General features: G+C 39.3%; 1 protein-coding gene across 14 annotated transcripts in view; it reads right to left on the bottom strand.

The window, feature by feature from the left end:
- The window catches only part of LIMCH1 (LIM and calponin homology domains 1), a 327,784-nt gene that overhangs the window by 33,557 nt on the left and 269,042 nt on the right, over positions 1-25,185 (bottom strand). For all 14 annotated transcript variants that reach the window (XM_049631913.1, XM_049631920.1, XM_049631908.1 and 11 more), the window contains 5 exons: positions 24,290-24,447; positions 23,671-24,079; positions 19,584-19,799; positions 4,511-4,601; positions 2,780-2,943 (listed from right to left, as the gene is read on the bottom strand). In XM_049631913.1, the coding sequence (XP_049487870.1) occupies positions 2,780-2,943; positions 4,511-4,601; positions 19,584-19,799; positions 23,671-24,079; positions 24,290-24,447 (1,038 nt within the window). The remainder of the gene's footprint in view (positions 1-2,779; positions 2,944-4,510; positions 4,602-19,583; positions 19,800-23,670; positions 24,080-24,289; positions 24,448-25,185) is intronic.

The following is a 25,185-nucleotide window of genomic DNA, read 5'->3' as shown; positions in this document are numbered from 1 at the left end:
TATAATTTCTTCTTAGTAGGATTTTATTTTTCTTTATGAATAATATATTTGGCCCTAATGGAATCTTGAAGAAAACAGTTAATCACTTCATTCTGCATTGCAGAGGTCAACCAGATGTCCCAATGAACTTCAATGTTAAATATACAGCAAAGGCTAAGGCTTACACTTACCAAAGTTGACAAGCCCCAAATCTTAACCTTATACCATTTCCTCCATAGTTGAGACTGACAAAAAAAGTGTTTCAGTCATGCTCAGTTGTAAATGAATGTTACTAGCAGAAATGCCCCAAATCACCACTATGTAAAAAGGTCAGCCCATGTGCATGAACACTTTGTTTTATAAAGGTAACACTCTCAAGAGAAGTCAGAAAACAAAAGCTGCTGCAACTATAGTGATGACCTTTCTCCTTTCCCCTAAGTGTTAACTCCACAGTATGGAAAATAGAGGGGAGGGATTCTTATGGTGTACGAAAAGCGTTGGGATCCAAAACCATTATTGCATCTGCTAACCAACTAGTAGAGATTCTTAATCTGGAGTCCACAGAACAGAATTTAAGGGGTTTATCTCCTTGATAGCACTTGGTACATAGGAAAACATGGTAATCTTGTGTATTTTATACTTTTAAGAATATTATCTTGAGAATACTGTTTACCAGATGCCAAAGGGTCTGGTAAACACACACACACACACACACACACACACACACACACACACACACAGAGTTAAGAACCCCTGAAAACAGTGTTTTCCATAGTAGGGTAGACATGACCCTGGTGGTCTAAAGATGGACCACACAGATGAGGTTAGGCAGATGAGATATGCAGATTAATACTTTTTAGTTATTGTGTTTCCTTTGTTTCATAAAAAAAATATTTTTTAGTGATGAGACAGTTTTCCTTCCGGTTTAGACTTAAGTGGGAAAAAAGTTAATTTGGAAGAATAAAAATGAAATAATGGCTACAAGCGTCATGTGGATAAAGCAAATCTGCAAAGGTGGGAAATCCTGTCTGCCCCCAACGTTTTCCTATGGTTTAGTTCCTACTTTCAGACCTCTAGACCATTCTTTAATCCTCCATGTATAAAAATGAGGAATAACTGGAGTCTGAAATCCCCCAAAGGCATCAAGACAATAGGCATTTTTGACGTTCTACCTAGGACACAGCACTGTCCTCTCCACAAGGCCCGGGGCTGTATCTTGTTTGCTGTTGAAACCCAGTGTTTAGTACAGTGCCTGGCTTAGAGTAGGTGCACAGTCAATACAGACTGAGTAAATGACGAATGAATTGGAACTAGAAGTGGTAAAAATGTCCAATCCCAATTTAGGGTTAATTCTTAAAGCTGGAATGTCACCACGTACAGTACGCCAGTGTGCAAGCCCAAGGCTGTCTGTGTTGGTGGCCCTCTTGGAATCACCAGGGGAGCTTTTAAAAATACAGATGCCTGGGACCTTCCCTCAGCAATTCTGATTTATTTGATATGGAGCACGCTTGGTATTTTTTGAATTCTAAAGGGTAGCCGAGGTTGAGAGCAACTGGAATAAAGACGAAGACTTTTGAGACTGTGCCTGAAAACAAACCAAATTAGTATGAATGAGATGAGACTCTAAACAAGGAAGAAATTTAATAAAAACAAGACATTAAAACTCATTATATCAGAAAAATAATTTTCTAGTTTCCTCGTTGTGCAAGTCCAGAGGCATCAGAAGTATCATTGCTATAAAACAGGTAAATGTGAGAGAATATTTAGTAAGCTGCAGATAAGCAAGCTTAGGCCCATTACATTTTTCTTTTAAATATATAACTGCATAATTAAAAATTATTTGAAATAAAATTTAAAAGATGTTGACTGAATATATACAAACCAATATGTATCAATTGCTACCAGTAGAGGTAGGTTTCAGTGGCTATCTCTCTTGCTTTATTTCTTTTTTTTTTTTTTAATTTTTTTTTTAACGTTTATTTATTTTTGATACAGAGAGAGACAGAGCATGAATGGGGGAGGGTCAGAGAAAGAGGGAGACACAGAATCTGAAACAGGCTCCAGGCTCTGAGCTGTCAGCACAGAGCCCGATGCGGGGCTCGAACCCACGAACTGTGAGATCATGACCTGAGCTGAAGTCGGCCGCTTAACCGACTGAGCCACCCAGGCGCCCTCTCTTGCTTTATTTCTATTTTTTAATTTATATATTATTTTTTATATGTTTACATATATTATTTGACAGATTTGTCATGTATTTACAGGTACATTACTATAAATATACATATAAGTTTTAAAAAATGCATAGCTACAGAATGAATGCTTGTGGCCTCCCAAAATTCATATGCTGAAATCCTAACCCTTGAGATAGTGGTATTAAGAGGTGATTCGTATAAAAAGAGACTCAAAAGAGCTCCCTCGTGCTACCCAACAAATGAGGGCACTGCAAGAAAGTCATCCGTGAACTAGGAAGTGGGTCCTCACCAGACACCTTGATCTTGGAGTTCTAGCCTCCAGAACTGTGAGAAGTAAATGTCTGTTATTTACAAGCCACCCAGCCTGTGGTAGTCTGCTATAGCAGCCCAAGTGACTTAATGTGTGTATCTTTCTATACGCATTTCATTTTTTTTTTAAAGAAAGAACATGTAGTATATTTGCATTTAGAAGAAAATACAGATTAAAGATAGGAATAGATTCGGAGAGAAAATAAATCCTCATTATGAACAAGCGCCACTGATACAAGTTCCCTTCATAAGCCAGCTACAACATGAAGCCACACTAATTTGGACACTGTGTACCTCACCTTTTGTGACAGCACCAACTCCACCTTTCCACTCATTTCATTTTCCAGCTTCTTCTGGTCATTTTCTTCTGGCACGTCATTCTTCAGTCGGGGGCTGGAGGAAAACTCCACAAAGGGCACAGTCGGGCTGGACCGAGTCACAGTTGTTGTAAAATGCTGTGGCTCTGAAATGGAGTTACATTCAGAAACATAAAAAAGAAGGACATCCCATGAAGGACCATTTCCCCTGCACTGCCATGAAATACATCCAATACGTATCCTGCCCTGGGCCGTAAGAAGTTGGATTACAGTGTGACGAGAGTTATAAAGAGGCTGAGATGCCAGAATTGGCCAGTCTCTTTCAAGACATTAAAAAGAAATCAAGCAACATAAGACACATAAAGAAGCCCACCATGAAAAATTTGAGATCTTAGTAAGAGTCAGTTTCCATATGAAGAGCATGACATGAGACAAAATGTTGACACAAAATATTATGGTAGGTGTGTTGGATGAGAGAATACTTATAGACACTTTCTTTCCAAATGACTGAGTGGCAGCTTGACTCTTTCTTTTGAATTTCAATGCCCCTTTTAACCGTTACATTTTCATAATTGAAATGTGTTAATGAGTGTGTGGTATATATAATGCAGTGAAAATAAGGTGTTCTCGGATATATATGGAAGAATTAGGTATACTCTAGAGTGGGGGGCATATCAAAATGTGGAGGTGCAATCTATTTGGAAAAAGCATATGCTAAAATTTGTAATAATGGTATTTAATTTATTAAGAAAAAAATTTAATGTTTATTTGTTTTTGAGAGAGAAACAGAGACAGAGCATGAGCAGGGCAGTGGCAGAGAGAGGGAGACACAGAATCCGAAGCAGACTCCAGGCTCTGAGCTGTCAGCACAGAGCCCGACATGGGGCTCGAACTCATGGACCACAAGATCATGACCTGAGCCGAAGTCGGAGGCTTAACCAACTGAGCCACCCAGGCACCCCTATTTAATTTATTTTAAAATGCCACTTTAGGTGTGCCTGGGTGGCTCAGTCAGTCAAGTGTCTGACTTTTGATTTTTCATGGTCATGAGATTGAGCCCTGCATTGGGCTCTGTGCTGAGCGTGGAGCCTGTTTAAGATTCTTTCTTTCTCTTTCTCTCTCTCTTTCCCATTCCCTCTCTCTTTCTCTCTCCCTCCTCCCCTCCCTCAGCTCCTTCTCAGCTTGTGCATGCACCCTCTCTGTCTCAAAAATAAAATAAAATAAAATAAAATAAAATGCCATTTAAAAATAATTTGGTATTAGAAGAGGGTGGGCAGTTTCTATGTTTGCAAAAACCAAAAAATTACTTTATTAAACTGTCTGCCAGCTTTATCATTTTAGTGTCTATTTTGATAACGTATTTTTGGTTTATATCTTATCTATTGATATTATGTGTATTAAAATATGACCCCTAGTTATTAGCATAATTGTTTTTGGAAACATAATCTTTATGATGATGGAGATACACTTTCAAAAAAACCAAGAAATACCACAGTAGCAAAGATGCATGGGCTCCTGTTTCTGTAGCCAGATAAATCCTATGGTCAGGATTTCCCCAGGAAGTCTCTAGGTGGCAGCACAGTCACACCCAATTGTAGAGCCTTGACTCTACCTACATCTCTCAGATCAGTGGGAGAAATTCTTGACTCTATTTGCATCGTATCTTAACAGTTATCACGATTTCCTTTAAAACTAGTCTGTTAGGAAACAAACCTGGTGAGGCAAGTTCTATATTCCCTTTCTGTGTTTCTTTGCCATCATTCTCATCTTCTTGACTGTTGGGTTCAGTTTCTTCAGTGGTTTCCTGAAAAAAAAAAAAAAAAAAAAAAAAGATTTTTTTCCCCCTTTGACTAAATTATCCCTTTGGTAGTTCTAAAAGACAAAAGATTTCTTTCTTTCTTTTTGAAGAGGAATTTTTAGGCTAACGAGGTAAACGGCCTGTATGAACTCATTCTTTTCAATTTCCTAGACAGCTTTACGGTGAAAGGCTGGATTGGCTGGAAGGAGATACACTGTGAAGGAGGAGAGGGGCATTATGAGGTCACACGTGCCCACCGCACCCCCACCCTTTCTTACTGTCTCAGATGCACATCCCACTTTCCCTTTCCCATCACCACTGAGTTTTCAAAATCACAGTCACTACCTACTTGCTCCCACATGCCTTTAAAGTTGGCTTAGGGTCATATCACCAGTGGGAAAAAAAATTTCAAGGTTACAATTAACCTTCCCATAGCTTGTCTTCAGCACAGATGCCTATGACTCTTAGCACTGTGGATTTTACTCCTGGTGTTCTTTTTCTTCCTGGGGTTTCAAGAACTCTCTATTACCAATTTCTCTCATGCTCTCTCCTCTTCTCTGACTGGTTCTTACTCCTTTCCATCTCATCAAAATATGGGTCATTTCTAAAAATTTCAACTATTTTCCATCACCTGTGCTGAATCACTCTCAAATGTATCAATTATTCTCACGCACTCACCGTTACGTTCTCTATCCATATATGAATTGTTCTTTCACCTCCAGCCCTGAGAGTTCATCAAAGCTTCAGTCTAGCACATTGATGTCATGGTAAATGGCTCACACTAGACATGTTAGAAGTTACCTTAAAATAAGCTCTGCCTCTAAATCTGACTATTTCTGTTTATGGCATCACATGAAAAAACTCTTAAAAACTTTTTTTTAAACATTTATTCAATTTTGAAAGACAGAGAGAGACAGGGTGTGAGCAGGGGAGGGGCAGAGAGAGAGGGAGACACAGAACCCAAAGCAGGCTCCTGGCTCTGAGCTGTCAGCACAGAGCCCAACACGGGGCTTGAACCCATGGACCGTGGATCATGACCTGAGCCGAAGTTGGACACTTAACCAACTGAGTCACCCAGGTGCCCCCACACAAAAAGTTCTTAAGTGTTTTCTGATTCATATCTCACAACTGCCCATCAATTGCCAAGTCCTGCTAAGGTTCTAACACAATACTTTTCATATCCATCTCTTCCTTACTGTTTCTATAAGCTAGGGCCTGGGTTTATCCTTGACTCTTTTGTCCTTCCACCAAAGGGTCTCTGATTTGGATCTTTCTGTCTAATTCACTTGGCACATCACCATGATGTTCACCTCTTTCAGTAGTACTTTAGTAAATCACTTTTATGCCTGTGTTCCTCTCCTTCAGAAGCACTTCATTTTATCTTTTTTATGCTTCATAAAAGTTATGATGTCAAAAAAATTTGCAACAACCTAAATGTCCAACAACTGGGGAATGGGTGAATGGATTACAGTATGTCCTTAGAAGGAAGTATTATGCGGTCGTAAAAAAGGGTATTGAACAATTGTTAATGATATGTGAAATACTTGTCATCTAATGTTAAGTCAAAACATGTAAAACATATATTCAGTATGATGCTTATAATCTACATATGTAAGATTTTATATATGCTATATGTATACACAAATATACCTGCTAATACATATATGAAAGTATACATAAAAAGACAGTAAGGAAATATACTAAAATGCTAACAGTGATTATTTTTAATGTGCTTAAATCTGGATGACTTTTCTTTATAAATATATTTTCTGTTTTCTAAAATGTTCTCCAATAACTATGTATTGCTTCTGTAATCAGAAAACAATATCACTATAATTTTATGTTATCTTTACTTGGGAGTCAGTTGATTCCAGAGTGATTCCAAAATTCTCCCACTGATATTATAGTACTTGCTTGACAAAAATGAATGAAAGGATAATTAAATACTGGCTAGAATATACCTCAACAACCAAATTGAATAAATTAATGACTATTGTGTTTTTTGGTAATAGTATCTTATTATAAAGGGCTAAAGAATTTTAAAAATATGTATAAAATAATAAATTTTAATAGGTTTTAAGATAAATATTAAAACTGGCTTCAGAAAAGTCATTATTAAATGCTTTATAAAACATTCCCATAGGTTCTCAGAAAGCTATGAATTTATTGGTCTAAGTATATATATTTTATTCATAAATCAAAATTTGCTTTTCAACTAACCAAAATGACCCATTTTTCAACTAACCAAAATGACCCATATTTTGATGAGATGAAAGTTAATATAGTGGTGGAAACTGTTATTGAATTCTTTAAGAGCAAGGAAATTTTATGAAAGAATGCAAGAATTGTTCAATATATGCAAATCAAAAATGTGATATACCACATTAATAAAATGAAGGATAAAAATCATGTGATCGTCTCAATAGATGCAGAAAAAGCATTTGACAAAATTCAACATCTTTTCATGATAAAAGCTCTCAACAAATTAGTTACAGAAGAATGTGCCCAAATACAATAAAGTCCATACTTGACAAGCCCACAACTAACATCGTACTTAATGGTGAAAAGCTCAAAGCTTTTCCTCTAGGATCAGCAACAAGACAGGATTTCCACTCTCCCCACTTCTATTCAACACAGTCCTGGAAGTCCTAACCAGAGCCAATAGGCAAGAAAAAGAAATAAAAGGCATCCAAATAGGAAAGAAAGAAGTAAAATTATTTCCGTTTGGAGAGGACATGATCTTATATATAGAAAAAGCTAAAGACTCCACACACACACACACACACACACACACTACTACTACTACTATTAGAACTAAAAAAAGAATTCAGTTAAGTTGCAGGATACAAAATTAATATACAACTATCCAAAAAAGAAGAAAACAATCTCATTTACAATAGCATCAAAAAGGAGAAGATACTTAGAAATAAATTTAACCAAGGTGAGAGATCTGTACACTGAAAACTATAAAACCCTGATGAAAGAATTGAAGAAGACAGAAATAAGTGGAAAGATAGCTTGTGTTTGTGGACTGGAAGAATTAATATTGTTAAAATGCCCACATTACTCAAAGCGATCTACAGATTCAACGGAATCCCTATCAAAATTCCAGTGGCATTATTCACAAAAAAAAAAAAAAAAACCCTAAAATTCATATGGAATGTCAGAAGATCCCAAATAGCTAAAGCCATCTTGAGCAAGAAGAGCAAAGCTGGAGGCATCATACTTTGATTTCAAACTATATTAGCAAGCTACAGTAATCAAAACCATGGTACTGGCATAAAAACAGGCACACAGATCAATGGAATAGAGCAGAGAGCCCAGAAACCAACCCACACTTTTACAGTCAACTAATTTTTGACAAAGGCACAGCACTAAGAACACAAACTGGGTAAAGAATAGTTTTTTCAATAAATGGGGTTGGGAAAACTGGGTCTCTACATGCAAAAGAGTGAAATTTGATTCTTATCTTACACCATACACAAAAAACAATGTCTAATTGGATGAAAGACTTAAATGTAAGATTTGAAACTGTAAAACTCCTAGAAGAAAGTAGGGAGAAAGCTCCTTGGCATTGATCTTGAAAATTATTTTTTTGGATTTGACACAAAAAGCACAGGCAACAAAAGCAAAAATAAACAAATGGGACTACAACAAACTAAAAGATTTCTCTACCGCAAAGGAGATAATTAACAAAATGAAAGGGTAATCTATAGCTTGGGTAAAAAAAATTGCAAATCATTTATCCAATAAGGAATTAATGTCCAAAATATATAAGGGATTCTTACAACTCCATAGTTGGGAGGGCGGGGAGAGAAAAGCAAATAATCCCATTAAAAATAGTTAAAAGACCCAAACAGACAATCCAGAGAAGGTATACAAATGGCCGACAGGTACACGAAAAGATGCTCAACATTACTAATCATCAGGCAAATAAAAACCGCAATGAGATATCACCTCACACCGGTTAGGGATGGCTATAATTAAAAAGTCAAAACAGGGGCGCCTAGGTGGCTCAGTCGGTTGAGCGTCCGACTTCGGCTCAGGTCACGATCTCACGATCCGGGAGTTCGAGCCCCACGTCGGGCTCTGGGCTGATGGCTCAGAGCCTGGTGCCTGCTTCCGATTCTGTGTCTCCCTCTCTCTCTGCCCCTCCCCCGTTCATGCTCTGTCTCTCTCTGTCTCAAAAATAAATAAACGCTAAAAAAAAAATTAAAAAAAAAAGTCAAAACATAGCAAGTGTTGTCGAGGATATGAAAAAAAGGGAATTATTGTGCACTGTTGGTGGGAATGTAAGTTGGTACAGCCATTGTGGAAAATAGTGTGGAGACTCCCCCCCAAATTAAAAATAGAACCATCATATGATGTAGCAATTTCACTTCTGGTTATATAGCCAAGGAAAATGAAATCGGTATCTCAAAGAGTTATCTGTACTCACATGTTCATTGCAGCTTTATTCATAATAGCCAAGATATGGAAACAGCTTAAATGCCAATGGATAGATGGATAAAGAAAATGTGATATGTAAATATTACATTATATGTATAATGAAGTACACAAATAAAATGTGATATGTTAATATTATATACAAGTTGATCATATGTATACATATAATTTGTATATATATGCAAATAAATATCTATCTCTAGCTACCTATATACACACATACGGACATACACACACAGTGGAATATTACTGAGCCACAAGAAGGAAGGAAATCTTGCCATTTGCAACATGGATGGGCCTGGAGAACATTACACTAAGTGAAATCAGCCAGACGTAGATAAATAATGCACGATCTCAGTTATATGTGGAATCTAAAAAATAAAAATTAAAAAAGCCAAACTTGTAGTAACAGAGAGTAGAGTGGTAGTTACCAGAGGCTGGGGTATGGGGTAAGAGGGGAGGGGAAAACAAAGGAGAATGGTTGTTGCCAGGGTCTGATGGCAGGGGTATCATGGGAAGTCATTGTTTAATGGCTACAGAGTTTTGGTTTTGCAAGAGGAAAAAAAGAGTTCTGAAGATGGATGGCAGTGATGGTTACACAACACTACGGATGTACTTAATACCACCGAAGTATACATATGAAAATGGTTAAGATAGTAAATTTTATGCTATGTGTATTTTACCACGATAAAAAAAAATTGGAAAAACACAAAGCAACTTCAGGCAACAAGCCTTTCAAGCTTTCTAAGAGATTTTACAATAGTGTCTACTGGCAAAATGTGTTTTTTCTTTTGGAGAATGGGGTGATTTTGAAATCCTCAGAATTAGATGGGCATTTTCTAATGATGGATAACCATGTCAATTCTGAAAGAACATAATATTAAATTAAAATACACTTTTAAAACCCTAGGCAGGAAATAAGCATCATATTTTTATTATTCGATAGATTTTGTAACTTTTTACTATATTACCAAGCCTGAGTTGAATCCCTTTAAAGAGACCTAATGAATGAAAATAGTCAAGAAAACCAAAGTCTCTTTTATTATGTACGTATATGTATATGTTGTGTGTGTTTACATTGTTATATGAATGACTGACATGATAGCAGCATTTGAAGACGAACCAGCCTAGCATTACAAAAGAGTAAGTTAGGTTTTATAATTTAACATGCTTCCCCCGCCATACACATAGAAATATTAATACGTGATAGTACTTTTGTTTTATGATGTCAATATATAAAATGCCATCAGAAACACTGATTTTTAGGTCGCCCCCAAATTGATTAGATTATAGAAGGCTATCTGAGATTGGGAATCAAATTTGGAGATTTAAATACTGACGAATAATGCTTTTGAGAACACTAGTGTTTCCAATTACTAAAAAAAAAAAATTAACTACAAAAACCAGGCCAAAGCCTCCCTGCTCCAAAAACGAACAACGAAACAGGCATGGTTTATTAAACCTCAGATGCCAGCAATTTTAAGTTGTATTATTTTAGGTACTACTGAGAAAAAAAATATACTGTCTGTTAAGTATGATATACTGATTGTAAGATATATACCGATGTAGAAACGTTCCAATGTGGAAAGCGTGCCACTTGGAATCAAGGAAATAATTCATGAAGTCCTTTGCACATAATTTATAATGCAAAGGAGACAAAATCCTCAAGCACTCCTTCACTAAGGATTATTTTACTAGCACATCACATTCCAGGAAGATTTTACTTATGCATGACCAATGGAGAACTTCCATTTCCAAGAATGCTCACACTTCTGAAAGCATTTCTATATGGCTAAACACTCAAATACTGAGTTCCCAGATGACCCTATTTTTCTTCCCTTAAAATGATGCTTTAAAGGTTACATCTTGTAGTCACAATACTTGCGGCATTTACCATGTATCAGCACTGTTGGGGCATCTGATGTGGATTATTTCATTTGATTCTCAGAGCAAGCTTATAAAGGTATGTGTCGATATGATTCTCTTTATACAGGTGTGGAAACTGAGGCCCAGGAGGCTGTGGCTTACTCAGGGTCACACTGCTAGTAAGCCGGGGAAGGTGGGAACCCTACCCGGTGCTGATAACCCCAGTGCTCCATTCTCTACCTCTACATTGTCCCCAGGTATTTAAAGGTTTTGATCATTAAGAAGCAACCTAAGAGGGGTGTCTCGGTGGCCCAGTAGGTTAAGCGTCCGACTTCAGCTCAGGTCATGATCTCACGGTTCTGAGTTTGAGCCCTGCATCAGGCTCTCTGCTGTCAGAGCCCACTTCGGATCTTCTTTTCCCCCCTCTCTCTCTGCTCCTCCCCCACTCACACGCTCAAAAATAAATAAACATTTTAAAAAATGTAAAAAAAGCAGTCTAAGAACCTGAGAGTCCCCAAGTTTATTGCTGAAATCGTTCAAACTGCCTTTTCCATTCCCTTTCTTTTTCATCCATTCTACCTCATTCTTTCCATTCTACTTCTCATCCATTTGTCCTGCAAAAGATGAAAACTCTCCGGAATCTCTCAGGAGAGGAGGCAATTTAGCTAAGTCTCTACTCCCAAGGGCAGCTTGGGACCAGAAAGCCCCCAGCCACCACCCCATCTTGGGGCTTTCCATCAGCCCCGGTTCTGAGGGGTCAGGGATGCTCACAGCACAGTATCTGGCATAGAGCAGATATGTAATCCATGTTAGGTAAGCAAATATTCTGTGCATTATTTATGGAACTTATACTCTCCAGCTTATTTTAAAGACATGCTAGTCACCCAAATCAGGCGATTAACTAGCAAAATATTCAGGATAAATTAAGAGAAAAAGCTAGCTGTGACACAATTTAAATAACCCACTTAAAAAATATTTTATATGCACTGAGAAAAAGAGGAGAAGGAGACACATTTGAAAAAGAATCTTAGGGGGTGCCTGGGTGGCTCAGTCGGTTAAGCATCCGACTCTTGGTTTCAGCTCAGGTCATGATCTCGCAGTTCGTGAGTTCGAGCCCCGCACTGGGTTCTCCGCTGGTCGTGTGGAGTCTGCTTGGGATTCTCTCTCTCCCTCTCTCTCTCTCTGACCCTCCCTGCTAGTTCTCTCTCTCTCTCCCTCTCCCCCTCCCCTCTAAGAAATAAACTAAAAAAATTAGAAAAAATAAAAAAGAATCTTAGTATCCATTTATGAGTGGCTGGAAGCAGTACATAGTTCCTATTTTCTTTATACCTTTCTGTGTTCTGCAATATGTAGAGACCACAGTTGGCTCTTGAACAAAGGTGGGGTTAAGGGTGCTGATCCCTTCACACAATCAAAAATTCACATGTAACTTTTGATTCTTTAAAAGCTTAACTACTAATAGCCTATTGATAACCAGAAGCCTTAGCAATAACATAAACAGTCAATTAATACATATTTTGCATGTTATATGTATTATATGCCGTATTCTTGTTTTTAAAGTTTATTTTCTTTTTTTGAAAGACAGAGTAAATGGGGAGGGGCAGAGAGAGAGAGGGAGACACAGAATCCCAAGTAGGCTCCAGGCTCTGAGCTGTCAGTACAGAGCCCAATGAGGGACTCAAGCCCACAAACTGTGAGATCATGACTTGAGCCGAAGTCAGACACTTAACTGACTGAGCCACCCAGGTATTCCTATACTGTATTCTTAAAATAAAGTAAGCTAGAGAAAAGAAAATGTTACTAAGAAAATCACATGGAAGGGAAAATATGTACAGCACTATACTGTATTTATCAGAAAAAATCCACATATACATGGACCGGTACAGCTGCAAACACGTTGTTCGGGTCAACTGTGTATATAATCAAGGGAAATCCCCAAAGATAGTTTAATTAACTTGTGTTTGGATACTGCATCTTGAAGGTTTGTTATTTTTGTACTCACATCACTATTTCAAAGGAAATGAGTTCAAAATTGGCAGTTTTAACCACTACTGATAGACTTAGAAATTTGCCTGAAACAAACCTTGCCTTGCTGGAAAATTCACTTTCTGACCCATACTTTCCTTCAGTTACAGCTAAACAGAGAGAGGTCTTCAATTCTCCAAACAGAACACTGTTCAAGAATGAAAACAAGTAAATAAGAATGGACCCCTGGGCCTGAATAAATGAACGCACAGAAAGGTTGCTGGGTTAGGCCTAAGCCAGGAATGAGCTTCTCCTGGACTGAGAACTTGATCCATCCAAACTAGGTCTGGGGCCAGACTTGGCCTTGAGGCCGCAGGTGGGAGGTAGCCGATTCCTGGCCCAAGAGGAACAAGGTCTAGCCACAAAATCTACCTAGCATCTGGCTGCTCATTCTCACAAGGATCTGATTGGTGGATTGGCCCAGAGAGTGACACTAGAGAAGGAACTGGAAACGCGAAGCACGAGAGCAAAAACCGTGCTGAGACCCAGAGCCTGGGTGGTCCTGTTTCCAGGACAGAGGAAGAATGAGAAGCTGGACTGATCATTTAACCTCCATGGGTTGGAAGATGTGATACCCAACGTCCTTTCCTGAGCTTCTATCTGTGACTGAGTGATTTCCTGGCTTCAGTCTCGAATAACTTCTCTGGACAGAGGCCTGGAAAATCCGTCTATTTATGTCTTGGTACCGTGAGCCAGGTGCCACAGATGTGGTGCATGTGTTTCCCCTTTCACTTTTAAACCTCTAAGTATCTATTTTCAGTGGATTGAAAGAGGATCCACGTGAAGAATCAGACTCTCCATTCCTTGAACTTTTTCTTTTTGCCTTAAACTTTTCAAACCAACAGGTAAGATGGGCCAGCTTTGATTTTTTAAATTATCTTTGATGTATACTTTTTGAAGCCTGTCACTGCTTCTGTACCTAAATGTCTTTAATGATTTTAAAAGGGCCTTAAATTGAACACCCTTACAATTACTTCTAGATGGAGAAAAACAGTTTCTAAAGAAAAAACTCTGATGACATTTGACATCTAAAAGGAATTTGCAGTTGGTCTCAGTTGTAAGGAAAACAGCACCTACTCAAATGCCTTCCCCTTGCTCTCACTGCAAAATGAAATGTTTCAAGAAAGATCTGATTGTCTGTTTTCCTGGATCAGAAAACGTTAGTAAAGTACTACATTTTCAAGAGGAAGGCCTAAATCTGATGTTTTCAAGGCTGAAAAAACAGACCTACCTACCTTATTACTTAGTTTGAGAAAAGCAGATGAGGTAGTCTGGATACCTACTGGTGAAGTTTGGCCCTTCTTGGTCAAGGAAGGAGAACCGCCACAAATCTGGTAAGAAGGTGCTGGCCAGCAGGGGGCGCCTGCCTGGCACCACCTGCAATGAATTGGCAAGTGGGAGCTGATCAGCAGGATCTAGGTGGCAGAGGCAAGCCAGAATTGGGGAAGGGGGAATAATAGAAGGAGCAAAAAGGGCTGCGGAAGAATCACACGAGCATCTGCAAAGGCGATCACCTTCTGGAAAAAGCTATTCACATCTGCGTGTTTCTTAGTGAATTATAGCTGGAAAGGCTGACAAGCTGAGTTGGACGATGACAAGGAATTCATGTCATTTGTTTGAAATGCACACCTGTGCAAGAGGGAGGGTAATTTTGACGATCTTGCTCTAACCGAAAAAACTTTATACCTACTTAACCTTTTGGGGCTTCTGAAAAATATATTGTAATTTTCTCCCATTTGTTCTTTGACCATATTAAAAATAACTTAAGGACACCTCTGTCTGTGAGTCGTCCTGACATTATGCCAAATGCTCTTTATACATACATTCTCACAATAACCACCAGATGCATATACTATTATCTCCCTTATTTTAAATATAAACTGAGGCGCAGGTGGGGTTAGATCTTTGACCTACTGCATGGAGTATTCTAGGTGTTTTAGGAAATGGTCATTTTTGCTACCACTGAGGAAGGAAGAAATGTAAATACAAATACAACTCACAGTGGATCAAGAAAACACTGGACTAGCTTTGATGGAGACATAAATGTCATTGTGTAGGTTACTAAACAGAATAAATTCATCATCAGAGAAGAAGAACTTCCAAATTATTTTCTAATCCTGGATTCTAGGAGTCTGCATTTGTGCTATGACATGATTTAATTACAGAAGCCAATATACTAAAATGCAAAAAAAAAAAAAAAGGTATTAGGTTTTTGCTGGGAAATATCTTAGGGATATCAGGTAAGGTCACAGGAGACAGGATCCATCTGTTTGGAGGATATAGCATCCTGCTCACCCTCATCACCTCTTAGCCCTGTGACCACCTTCCCCCACCTTGGAATCTTCTCATGGGTTCCTCCCCACTGTCCATGCTTTTGCTTCCGCTATTCCCAACATGAGGAATAGCCTCCTCCATTCCAATGCAAATCCCGCACTTGAGTTCAAGATTCAAAATCCACATCTCACACAAAACCTTTCCCACTAAGCGCAAACAATAATGATCTTACTTGTTCTTTGCAATCTTATACCCTTCTAGCCTGCCGACCCTATTGCCTACCACTTAAGCAAATATTATTTTATATACTTTTCTGGTTGCTTTATGAAAACTGCCTTCCTGGCATGTTTCTGAGTTTCTCTTCCTGTCTCAAAAATGGGGCAGAGGGCAGTCCTTAAATCATGCTTCTTGGTTAACAGGCAACCATTGGCAAGGTAACTGCCATCACAGTCTCATTACCTTAAAGGTGATTCAACGGAGGATGATCTGGAGTTTGCTGGTATCGACAGATACAGCCAGAGCATTAAAAAAAAATAATAATAGCAAGCCTCACTTAATTTGGGATCTATTTCTAAAGTGAGAGAGCCATGGTCCCAAGAGTTTTCAATGAGAAAGATGAGGTAGAAATGAGCCAAAGAGATGCCATAATATTGTACAAAAGTGGTCATGCTGGCCCAAGATGCTGATGCTCCAACCTCACCCTGTCCCCGCCCCCCCCCCCCCCCCCCCCCCCCCCCCCGCCGGAGACCTGCGATCACCCTTCTCTGCTACTCTGCCTCCACGGTCTGAATTAACGCTCCTGCCCACTGCCGCTATGCCCTTTGAACGGTTCCAGCTTGCCCTGGAGAGCCGTGACATTTTAGTGGTGGGTGAGGCTAACTCCTCTGTAAAGAGTGTATCTGTTGGGAATGCAGTTTTTGGAAGAAAGACACCATTTAAACAGAACACTATTCCTTTGACAGCCCCACGGAATGGGGCAAATGAATTAGAAACAGCAAATCAAGTCCAAGCTGGTATCAAGCCTGGGGAGACTGTGAAGCGCAGTGCCCTGTTTTAAGCCGGCCGCCATATTTTGCCATGACCAATGAATTCCATCACTTCAACAGGAATACACTGGCTGTTAACACAGTCAAGAAATGCTTTTCTTGGAATACGGTGAAGGAAGTAAAATGAGCAGTAAGTTTATTGGAGAAGAGATTCTTTTAAAATGACTCTTCGGACAACACACTCAGAATGGAAAACTTTTGGTGTCATACGTTGTAAGAGAGCATGAAGAGTGTCTTAATAATGAGCCAACATCTTGTGTCATATAGCTAACAACTTGGCTTAGACTCTAACAGATATATACAGGTAGTTATCTACCCAGAAAATAACGTAAAAGCCGCTGCCATAGTTTATTCAAGAGCCAGAGGTACCAGAGCCAGGGTAAATAAATGCCACTTCCTATTCACAACCACTAGGACTTATTGAACTAGAAATTACTCCAAAACTAGGCAGTTTTTCCAAGTAAGAGATACTTGGACAACAAAGGAAGAGACTCCCAGGCTTTTCCATGAGTTTGGGCCTGCATCCTGAGACTGCCCAGGATCAGACTGGTTCGGGGGAAGAGACCACCTGGCCACCTTGTGTTTGGAATTTTCCTTGTTACACTGTGTAAATTTCTGAAATAACATGATTTCTTTCAGAGCATCTAATTTTGCTTCTCTTAAACCAAGATACTTTTGGGGATATGCAATCAATGTGAAATATTTCAATCCATTTTCTCTTTGCCTTTAGGGAGTTTTACTACTATTACAGTGGAAAATACCTGTCATTAAAAGAGAACAAGCTATTTTTTTAATATGCTCATTGTGAAAGTAAAAAAAAATTACTATTACCAAGAATGGGTGTGTATATATATATATATATATATATACACACATATGTATATATATGGCATATATATATATATACCTATTCTTGATAATAGTAATTTTATCAAATATATATAATAGTAACTTTATCAAGTATATATAATTTAAATATATATATTTATTTAACATTTTCTTATTGTTGAGGGACAGAGATGAGCAGGGGAGGGGCAGAGAGAGAGAGGGAGACACAGAATCTGAAGCAGGCTCCAGGTTCCGAGCTGTCAGCACAGAGCCCGACGTGGGGCTTGAACCCACAAACCATGAGATCATGGCCTGAGCTGAAGTCAGACGCTTAACCGACTGAGCCATCCAGGTGTCCCAGGAATGAGTATATTTTTAAAGGGAGGCTCTACTGCTCTAAAAACAAACAACTTCCGTTTTCTTCTGTTTTAGGAGTCTTCTACTTAAGGTCATAAGTAAAGTTTTTTTTTTTTTTCCTTCCAAAGCATTAAAAACTTAGAACAAGAGAGATTAAATAGTTGGTTTAGGGAGTTTAGGCATTACACACCATCTAATCTCTTCACTTAATCCTTTAACTTCTATCAGGAATAAAATCCATTCATCCACGAGCAGGGTTTCCCCCAAATTCAAATAACAAAATGGTAGGGGAAGAAATGGTGAGAGGCAGAAAGTAGACACGTTCCTGATAGCAGAGCACTCAGGATTTGTGTTTATAATTAATCTGCCGGGCCTTGGTAAGCCCTGTGTACCTCCGTTATGTGGCAGGTGTCATGGGATGAGCATAGCGCCAACACTGTTGCTTTTCCAAAGTACGATGAGAAAGAGCTGAGCTCCATACTATGTGCAAAGGCCCTGTGACCTGATGGCATAGTCAAATTGAGTCATGGAAAGGTATTTATGAAAGGAACTTAAACTTGCTTCTCATTAAGTGTGGCAAAGATAAATAAGAACAGAATTACTAACTGTCCTAGAAAAGCAATTCTACCACTGTAATGCCTAATTAATTCTAGAAGCATCTAATTTACAGGCATATGTTTGACTCTACCAGTAAAGTTTCCATGCTAGTAGCAAAACTCACTATTTCATCTTATGATAATTGGTAAAAACTCTTCAGAGATGATAACATTTACACAAATGAAAAGTGAAATGAAATTCCAGGTTGACAGACTCAGCATTTGCCTGGATCACAAAACTTTGCTCCTGGAGACCAGTAAACACATTTCCCTGGTGAGGAAATTATTTTGGTTTATTCCAATTTGAAACTCTTTCATAGGATTTGAGCACTGTGGGGAAGAATTAGATCCTCTCAGCTCCTCTGAGAAAGAACACTTTATTCTTCAAAAGACAAATCCCAGAATGAAACTGGACCATTATCTTACACCATATACAAAAACAAATTCAAAATGGATTGAAGGCTTAAATGTAAGACCTAAAAGCATAATATGCTCAGAAGAAATTATGGACAGTAAGTTCTTTGACATTTGTCTTAGCAGTATTTGTTTGGACCAGTCTCCTTAGGCTAGGGAAACAAAACTAAAATAAAAAAAATGGGATTACATCAAACTAAAAAGCTTTTGCACAGAGAAGGAAACCGTCAACAAAACCAAAAGGCAACCTACTGAATGGGAGAAGTTATTTGTAAGTCATACATCTGATATGGGGTTAATATCTGAAATATATAAGGGATTTACATGACTTAATATCAAAAAAACCAAAGTGGTTAAAAAATGTTCAGAGGACTTGAATAGACATTTTTCCAAAGAAGACTTACAGATGGACAACAGGCACATAAAAAGAGGCTCAGCATCGCTCATTAGGGAATGTGAATGGTACAGCCACTGTGGAAAACAGTATGGAGGTTCCTCAAAAAGTTAAAAATAGAACTACCTTACGACCCGGCAATTGCACTACTAGGTACTTACCCAAAGGATACAAAAATACTGATTTGAAGGGATACATGCACCCCAATGTCTATAACAGCATTATCAACAACAGCCAAACTATGGAAAGGGCCCAAATGTCTATCAGTTGATGAATGCATAAAGATGATGTGATATATATTCATCAAAAGGAATGAAATCTTGCCATTTGCAACAATGTGGATCGAACGGGAGTATATTACGCTAAGCGAAATAAGTCAGTCAGTGAAAGACAAATATCATACTATGTCACTCATATGTGGAACTTAAGAAACACAACAGATGAACAAAGGGGAAGGGAAAGAAAAATAAGATAAAAACAGAGAGGGAGGCAAACCATGAGACTCTTAAACACAGAGAACAAGCTGAAGGTTGCTGAAGGGGAGGTGGGCGGGGGGATGGGCTAAATGGGTGATGGGGATTTAGGGGGCACTTGTTGCGATGAGCACTGGGTGTTGTATGTAAGTGATGAATCACTGACTTCTGCTCCTGAAACCAATACTTATTTTTAAAAAGACATTCTTTCACAGTGGAATGATCCCAAAAAGGAAAAAAAAAAAAAAAAAAAAAAAGTTTGCTCTTACTCTCAGTTCTTGGGGAACAGAATTTGGCTTCTTTATGTTGATCTCAATGCTATTGTTGTCTTGTTTGAGTTCCACTGGGGACCCATCCACTCTGGCCACACCTTCAAACATCTGGGATTTGGTTAACGAGGAGGCAAGTACCACCGTGGGACTCTCTCTTTCCTTCTCCTTGTCACCATGAACTGTTTCTCCATTCACACTGACTTTCCCATCTACCTATAAAAAACACAGTGAACAAAAAACACAAGCTATTCCCCAATGAAAGACTATAACAAAAGAACACATTCAGAGTCACGGTAAAACATTATCACTTAATAATCAGGATCCAACCAAAAGTAAGGCCTCTCAAATGCTTCCATTGGCTCTGGAAATTAGGGCCCCCATAAATGACCTCTTTAAGGACCTCTTTTATTTATTTTTATTATTTTAAGTTATTTATTTATTTATTTATTTATTTTTAATTCTTTTTAACATTTATTTATTACTGAGAGACAGAGACAGAGCACGAGCAGGGGAGGGGCAAAGAGAGGGGGAGACACAGAATCCCAAGCAGGCTCCAGGCTCCGAGCTGTCAGCACAGAGCCCGACGCGGGGCTTGAACTCACAAACTGTGAGATCATGACCCGAGCTGAAATCAGACGCTTAACTGACTGAGCCATCCAGGTGCCCCTAGTTTACAATTTTTTTTAATGTTTATTTATTATTGAGAGACAGAGAGAGACAGAGCATGGGCATTGGAGGGGCAGAGGGAGAGGGAGACACAGAATCTGAAGCAGGCTCCAGGCTCCGAGCTGTCAGCACAGAGACCAATGGGGACTTGAATTCAAGAACCGTGAGATCGTGACCTGAGCCGAAGTCAGACACTTAACCAACTGAGCCACCCAGGTGCCCAGAACCTCTTTTAAAATTCATCAATCTTCTTGGGCCACTTCACTTTGGGTTAAATTTCCTGTTCACTTGGTCTGTGCTCTTATTTTAAAGTATAGAAAATTAAAGAATCTTAAGTATAAATACATGTCACATATTTGGGTTGCAGTGTACTTCTTCATTCAAGTTCTGATTACTATTCCACAGTTTTGAGATTTTTTTTTCTGGTTATCATATAAATTAGGTAGAACCCACCTCAGCTCAGGAACCTTCTATAGGTTATTCTGTGGTAAGGGGGCAATGGGTACATTTTTGGAAGCTACCACGAAGGGCAGGGGGCCTGATACTATGCTATATTACAGTGAATCCCTATTTCCAGTTAATTTTACAATCCCAATTTTTCCAAGAACAAAAGGCCATCACATTAAAATATTTTTGTTTTGTACCCATGTGTAGGGAAGGTGGTAAAAGCAAGAAAGGAGGAGCAGAGAGGGTGGTTAGTCTGGCTCCTTGAAAGGCACCTAGAACCCTCCGTCTTAAAGTCTGGGGCAATATACACAGTGGTTGTAAGAGGAAGCTGCAGTCAGACAGTCTAAGACTCAATCCTGGCTCTACCATTTAAAAACCACATAATCCTCAACAAGTGTCTTATCCTCTGTGCTCAGATTCCTCATCTATAAACTTTTATAATGGCATCTCCCTGATCGTGCTGTTGAGGGGATTTTATGGGTTAACATATGTACAGAGTTTACAACAATATCTGGCACAATTTATGTATATAAACATTAGCCATTATTATTACTAGGCCTTCTAAAATCTTTCAAGAGGAATAATGGAAGGTCAGATATTAGTTAGGGTTTATTTACCTTAAGCCTGTGGCTTAAAGAATCTATTGTCTGTGATCCATAAGAAAGAAACTTAAATCACAACTGAGCACACCCACATAACTATAGCTGAAATAGGGGTTTTGCAAAATACTTTTTACCTTTATTTTATGTGATGCGCTATTTTTTTTTTTTGTATTCTATTTTACTTTATTAAAAAATGCTAGGGGCACCTGGGTGGCTCGGTTAGTTAGGCAACTGACTTTGGCTCAGGTCATGATCTTGCAGTTTGTGAGTTCAAGCCCCGCATCGGCTCTGTGCTGACAGCCGAGTACCTGGAGCCTGCTTCAGATTCTGTGTCTTCCCCTCTCTCTACCCCTCCCCTGCTCACGTTCTGTGTCTCTCTGTCTCTCAATAATAAATAAATGGTAAAGAAAAATTAAAAAAAATGCTAATACTATGCCACTAAATTGATTTCATAACCTGGCAACAGGTAATAATTCTCACTTTGAAAAACACTGGCTTAAACTATTTCACTTGATTTTCCTTTACTCTTAATTCTGTTGTACTACGAAACTAAGCCCGTATTCTCTGTCTCCCTCATCCCACTGCCCTACCCACATGAGCACACACACACACACACACACACACACACACGTACCCCTTAGCTTGTACCCTGGCATTATCTGGTAACAACTTTCCATTTATATACTACCTTTGACCATAACTGGGTTCACCCACTGAGTGGTGGGGCTGTGAATGGGGCTGATAGCCATAAATGCCTATGATGAGCCAAGGGCTCATTGGTGGTCAAGAGTGAACCCCAGCTCTAAAAAGATCTCTACTTAAGTTCTTCTCCCCATTCCTCCATGAATGCTCTTCCTGAGACCTTTGACACTGTTTTGCCACAATGGTGAGAGACAGGGATTCCTCAGGGCCAAAGTCTTGCCATAAAGTCATCTATCAAAATTCTTCTGTTTAAATGATCACCTTGCACTATTTATATAAAGAAAGGGAAATTGACATCTACATTATCTGATCGGATGCTTTGGACACCAAGTTAAATAAATGTATTATCCACCCCTGTTCTGGGCCACCTCAATATCAAATCTTCCTTCATGAAACATCACAGATAGTTCATGGTCACGAGCCCTAGGTGAAGGAGACCTGGTGTAGTACTCAGGTGGGATATTGAGCATGTATGGGGACATGATTATCTATGTGTGAGCCTGCCTGATGAGTGGCTCATTTTCTCAAGGAACATTCATGTATTTATTCAATAAGAACTTGGTGAGTGCCTACTATTTCCCAGGTCCCTAGGCCAGGCTCTTAGGAAGAAGCTGTGAACAACAAAGACACAGCTCCAGCCCTTCAGGGGACACACATCTCTATTCAACCCAGATGAGACATCCAGGGTACTTTCCTTTTGTTCTGGCAAAGGCTAAAGCACAGATATTTAAGATCCATTCTGAGTTATGTAAGCAATAGTCAGAAAGTATATACTTTGGTTCCCTCTGAAATTCAACAGGAAGATACATGACATCACATTGCTCAATTAGTTTAGCTGAGCAAACTTTCTTCACAGTCATGTGCCCTTGTCTCCTGGTGATGAAGTCCACCTCTGTCTTCTATTAAGAACCCATGTGGCGTGCAGGGACCATGAGAACTGATTTTTCTTTGTAGTCCAAAGAGCTTTAAGCCAAAGAATGAGTGCTTCCTCATGATGTGAGGGAGAACACTGAGATTTGAGGAAGTGAAAAGATGTCTGGTTGTCAAACGATCCTTCGTTCTGGAACAGTATTTTACATATTCATGTTGGTAGGAAACAACCTAGTTTCTTTCCACTTAAAAATTTAAAAACCCGTGTCATCTGGGAATCAAGTACATCCCATGTTCCTATGTACTCCTTGTATTACTCTTTTTTTTTTTTTTCAATTGTAGCATCTTTTTGGCTAGGATGTCAAATTCCTTAAAAAGAAGAGGTGGCTGCCTATGCTTCTATTTAAACCAAAGGCAATTAAAATTTTGTTCTGAGGACTTTGCTATAGCCCCAGGGTATCCTGGGATACCCAGGGTTTTACTAAACTAAGGGTCTGTTACCACTACTATAGAGAGACCATGCCCTTATATCAAATTCAAAAATAAGCCTTGCTCATGGAGATGTCTCAATTATCAATCTCATTGGAGTCTATCAGTATTAACAGTAGGAATTGGGGGGAACATCTGTCCTTTAACTATTTGCAAACCAAATTTCCTGAGGCATAAACTTCACAATTGTAAATGCTAATACATTCCTCTTTTGTCTGATACAAATAATTCTATCTTCTTGAGGTGAGATGCTTTCTTTCTTTACCTGGGGTTTGGTTTTGCTTCTATTCTTAAGGAACGTATCCTACCTTAAAGGTCTTCAGAACCTCTTGAGAGTTTTTGGGCTGGGAGTAAGGCTTGGGTGTCAGCATAGGCACTGCTTTAGGAGTGACAGTTTTGCTTGGAGAGCCACTGCCTGCTGACATGCTGGTATCCAGAACGCTGGTGCGAGCGATGGTGGTTTCCACAGTGGCAGTGAACTTGGGTGGAGGCAGTGACTGCTGCCGCAGGTATTTCATGGGGTTGGGGTCATTCAGGAAGGGGGTTAAGTTTGGCTCTGTTGAATGGCTTCTTTCCAGAATTTTTGGCATCTCCAAGCGTTCGAGAACAGCCTCGCTGATGGTGAACCTTTCGATGTACTGTTGAAGGATCCCCTCTGCTTCCTCCTGAGACCGTGCATTCTTGTAGGCCTCATGCAACTCCCTCTCTCTCCGCTCTCTAAAGGAGGAGCATGGGAAGGGCAGCAAGAACAAAGTCAACAGTCACAAAAATGGCAAAGAAGACCTTGGTAGGAACCAAGGTCGAGCTGAAAGGGGAGCACGGGGAGTGTGGAATACTGGTGCCAGAGCCTCTGTGAATACCAACAATTTTTAGAAAAAGCACATCTAGAGCATATTGCACATTTAAAAAAACAACCAAAGAACTCACTTTTCTTGAACAATTTCTCTGTAGGTTTTGATGCTTTTCCTTCGTTCACTTGTTCCATCCTCTCCAGCCAGTAACTTCTCCATTTTCTTCCTTTCTTCCTCTTTCTTGATTAAGTCCTGGGAAGCGCTTCTTCTACGACTCTTCCAACGAGCCAGGTCCTAGTGGGGGTGGGGGGTCAGGGGTAGACAGGACATACTTCTCCAGGCTTACACACAACTCCATGTCTACTCTTTAGAGTTTAGTGAGCGCTCACGATGGGCCCAGCACTATGCTAGGGCATTGCCACCCAATCCAATGTAAGTCTGGTTGGAACAGGAATGCCTCAAAGGCAGGAAATATTCAGATAGAGCTACAATATCCACAGCAGGGCAATGCATTCATTTAAGCACAGTAATGTGCAATGCAATCATATTTCACGTCAGCTGCTAAATTTTAAACTATTGCTTCACAGGGTATCACAAGAAATTTCATTTCTTCCGATTTATGACCTGTGCATTGTGAATGGACTTGCTGACAACAGGATAGTAGGAATCAGCCACAGACCTACACAATTTCCTCTGGGAAGGAAGAAAAGGCAGAAATAATTATTTCTAGGAGTCTGGAGTCAGGTGGATGGGAGTGCAGCTGTGGGAAGTAATCCTAGCGCTATCTCTTCCATGCTTTGGAATCTCAGGCATGTTTCTTAGCCTGTCTGTACCTCTGTTTCCTCATCTCTAAAACAGGGATGCCAATTACACCTACTCTTACCAGCCTATTGTGAGGGTTAAGTGACATAGTACATGTAAGGTACCAGACAGAGTAAGTACCCAATATATTGTAGTCATAATTATTACTACGTAGACTTTGGAAATGTTAACTTTTGGACCACCAGTTTTGCATTAGCCACCTCAGAGTGC

Source organism: Panthera uncia, chromosome B1 (assembly GCF_023721935.1).
Source record: "Panthera uncia isolate 11264 chromosome B1, Puncia_PCG_1.0, whole genome shotgun sequence".
Lineage (NCBI taxonomy): Eukaryota > Metazoa > Chordata > Mammalia > Carnivora > Felidae > Panthera > Panthera uncia.
Note: the sequence above shows the minus strand (reverse complement) of the source record. Positions and strands in the feature narration are given on the sequence as shown.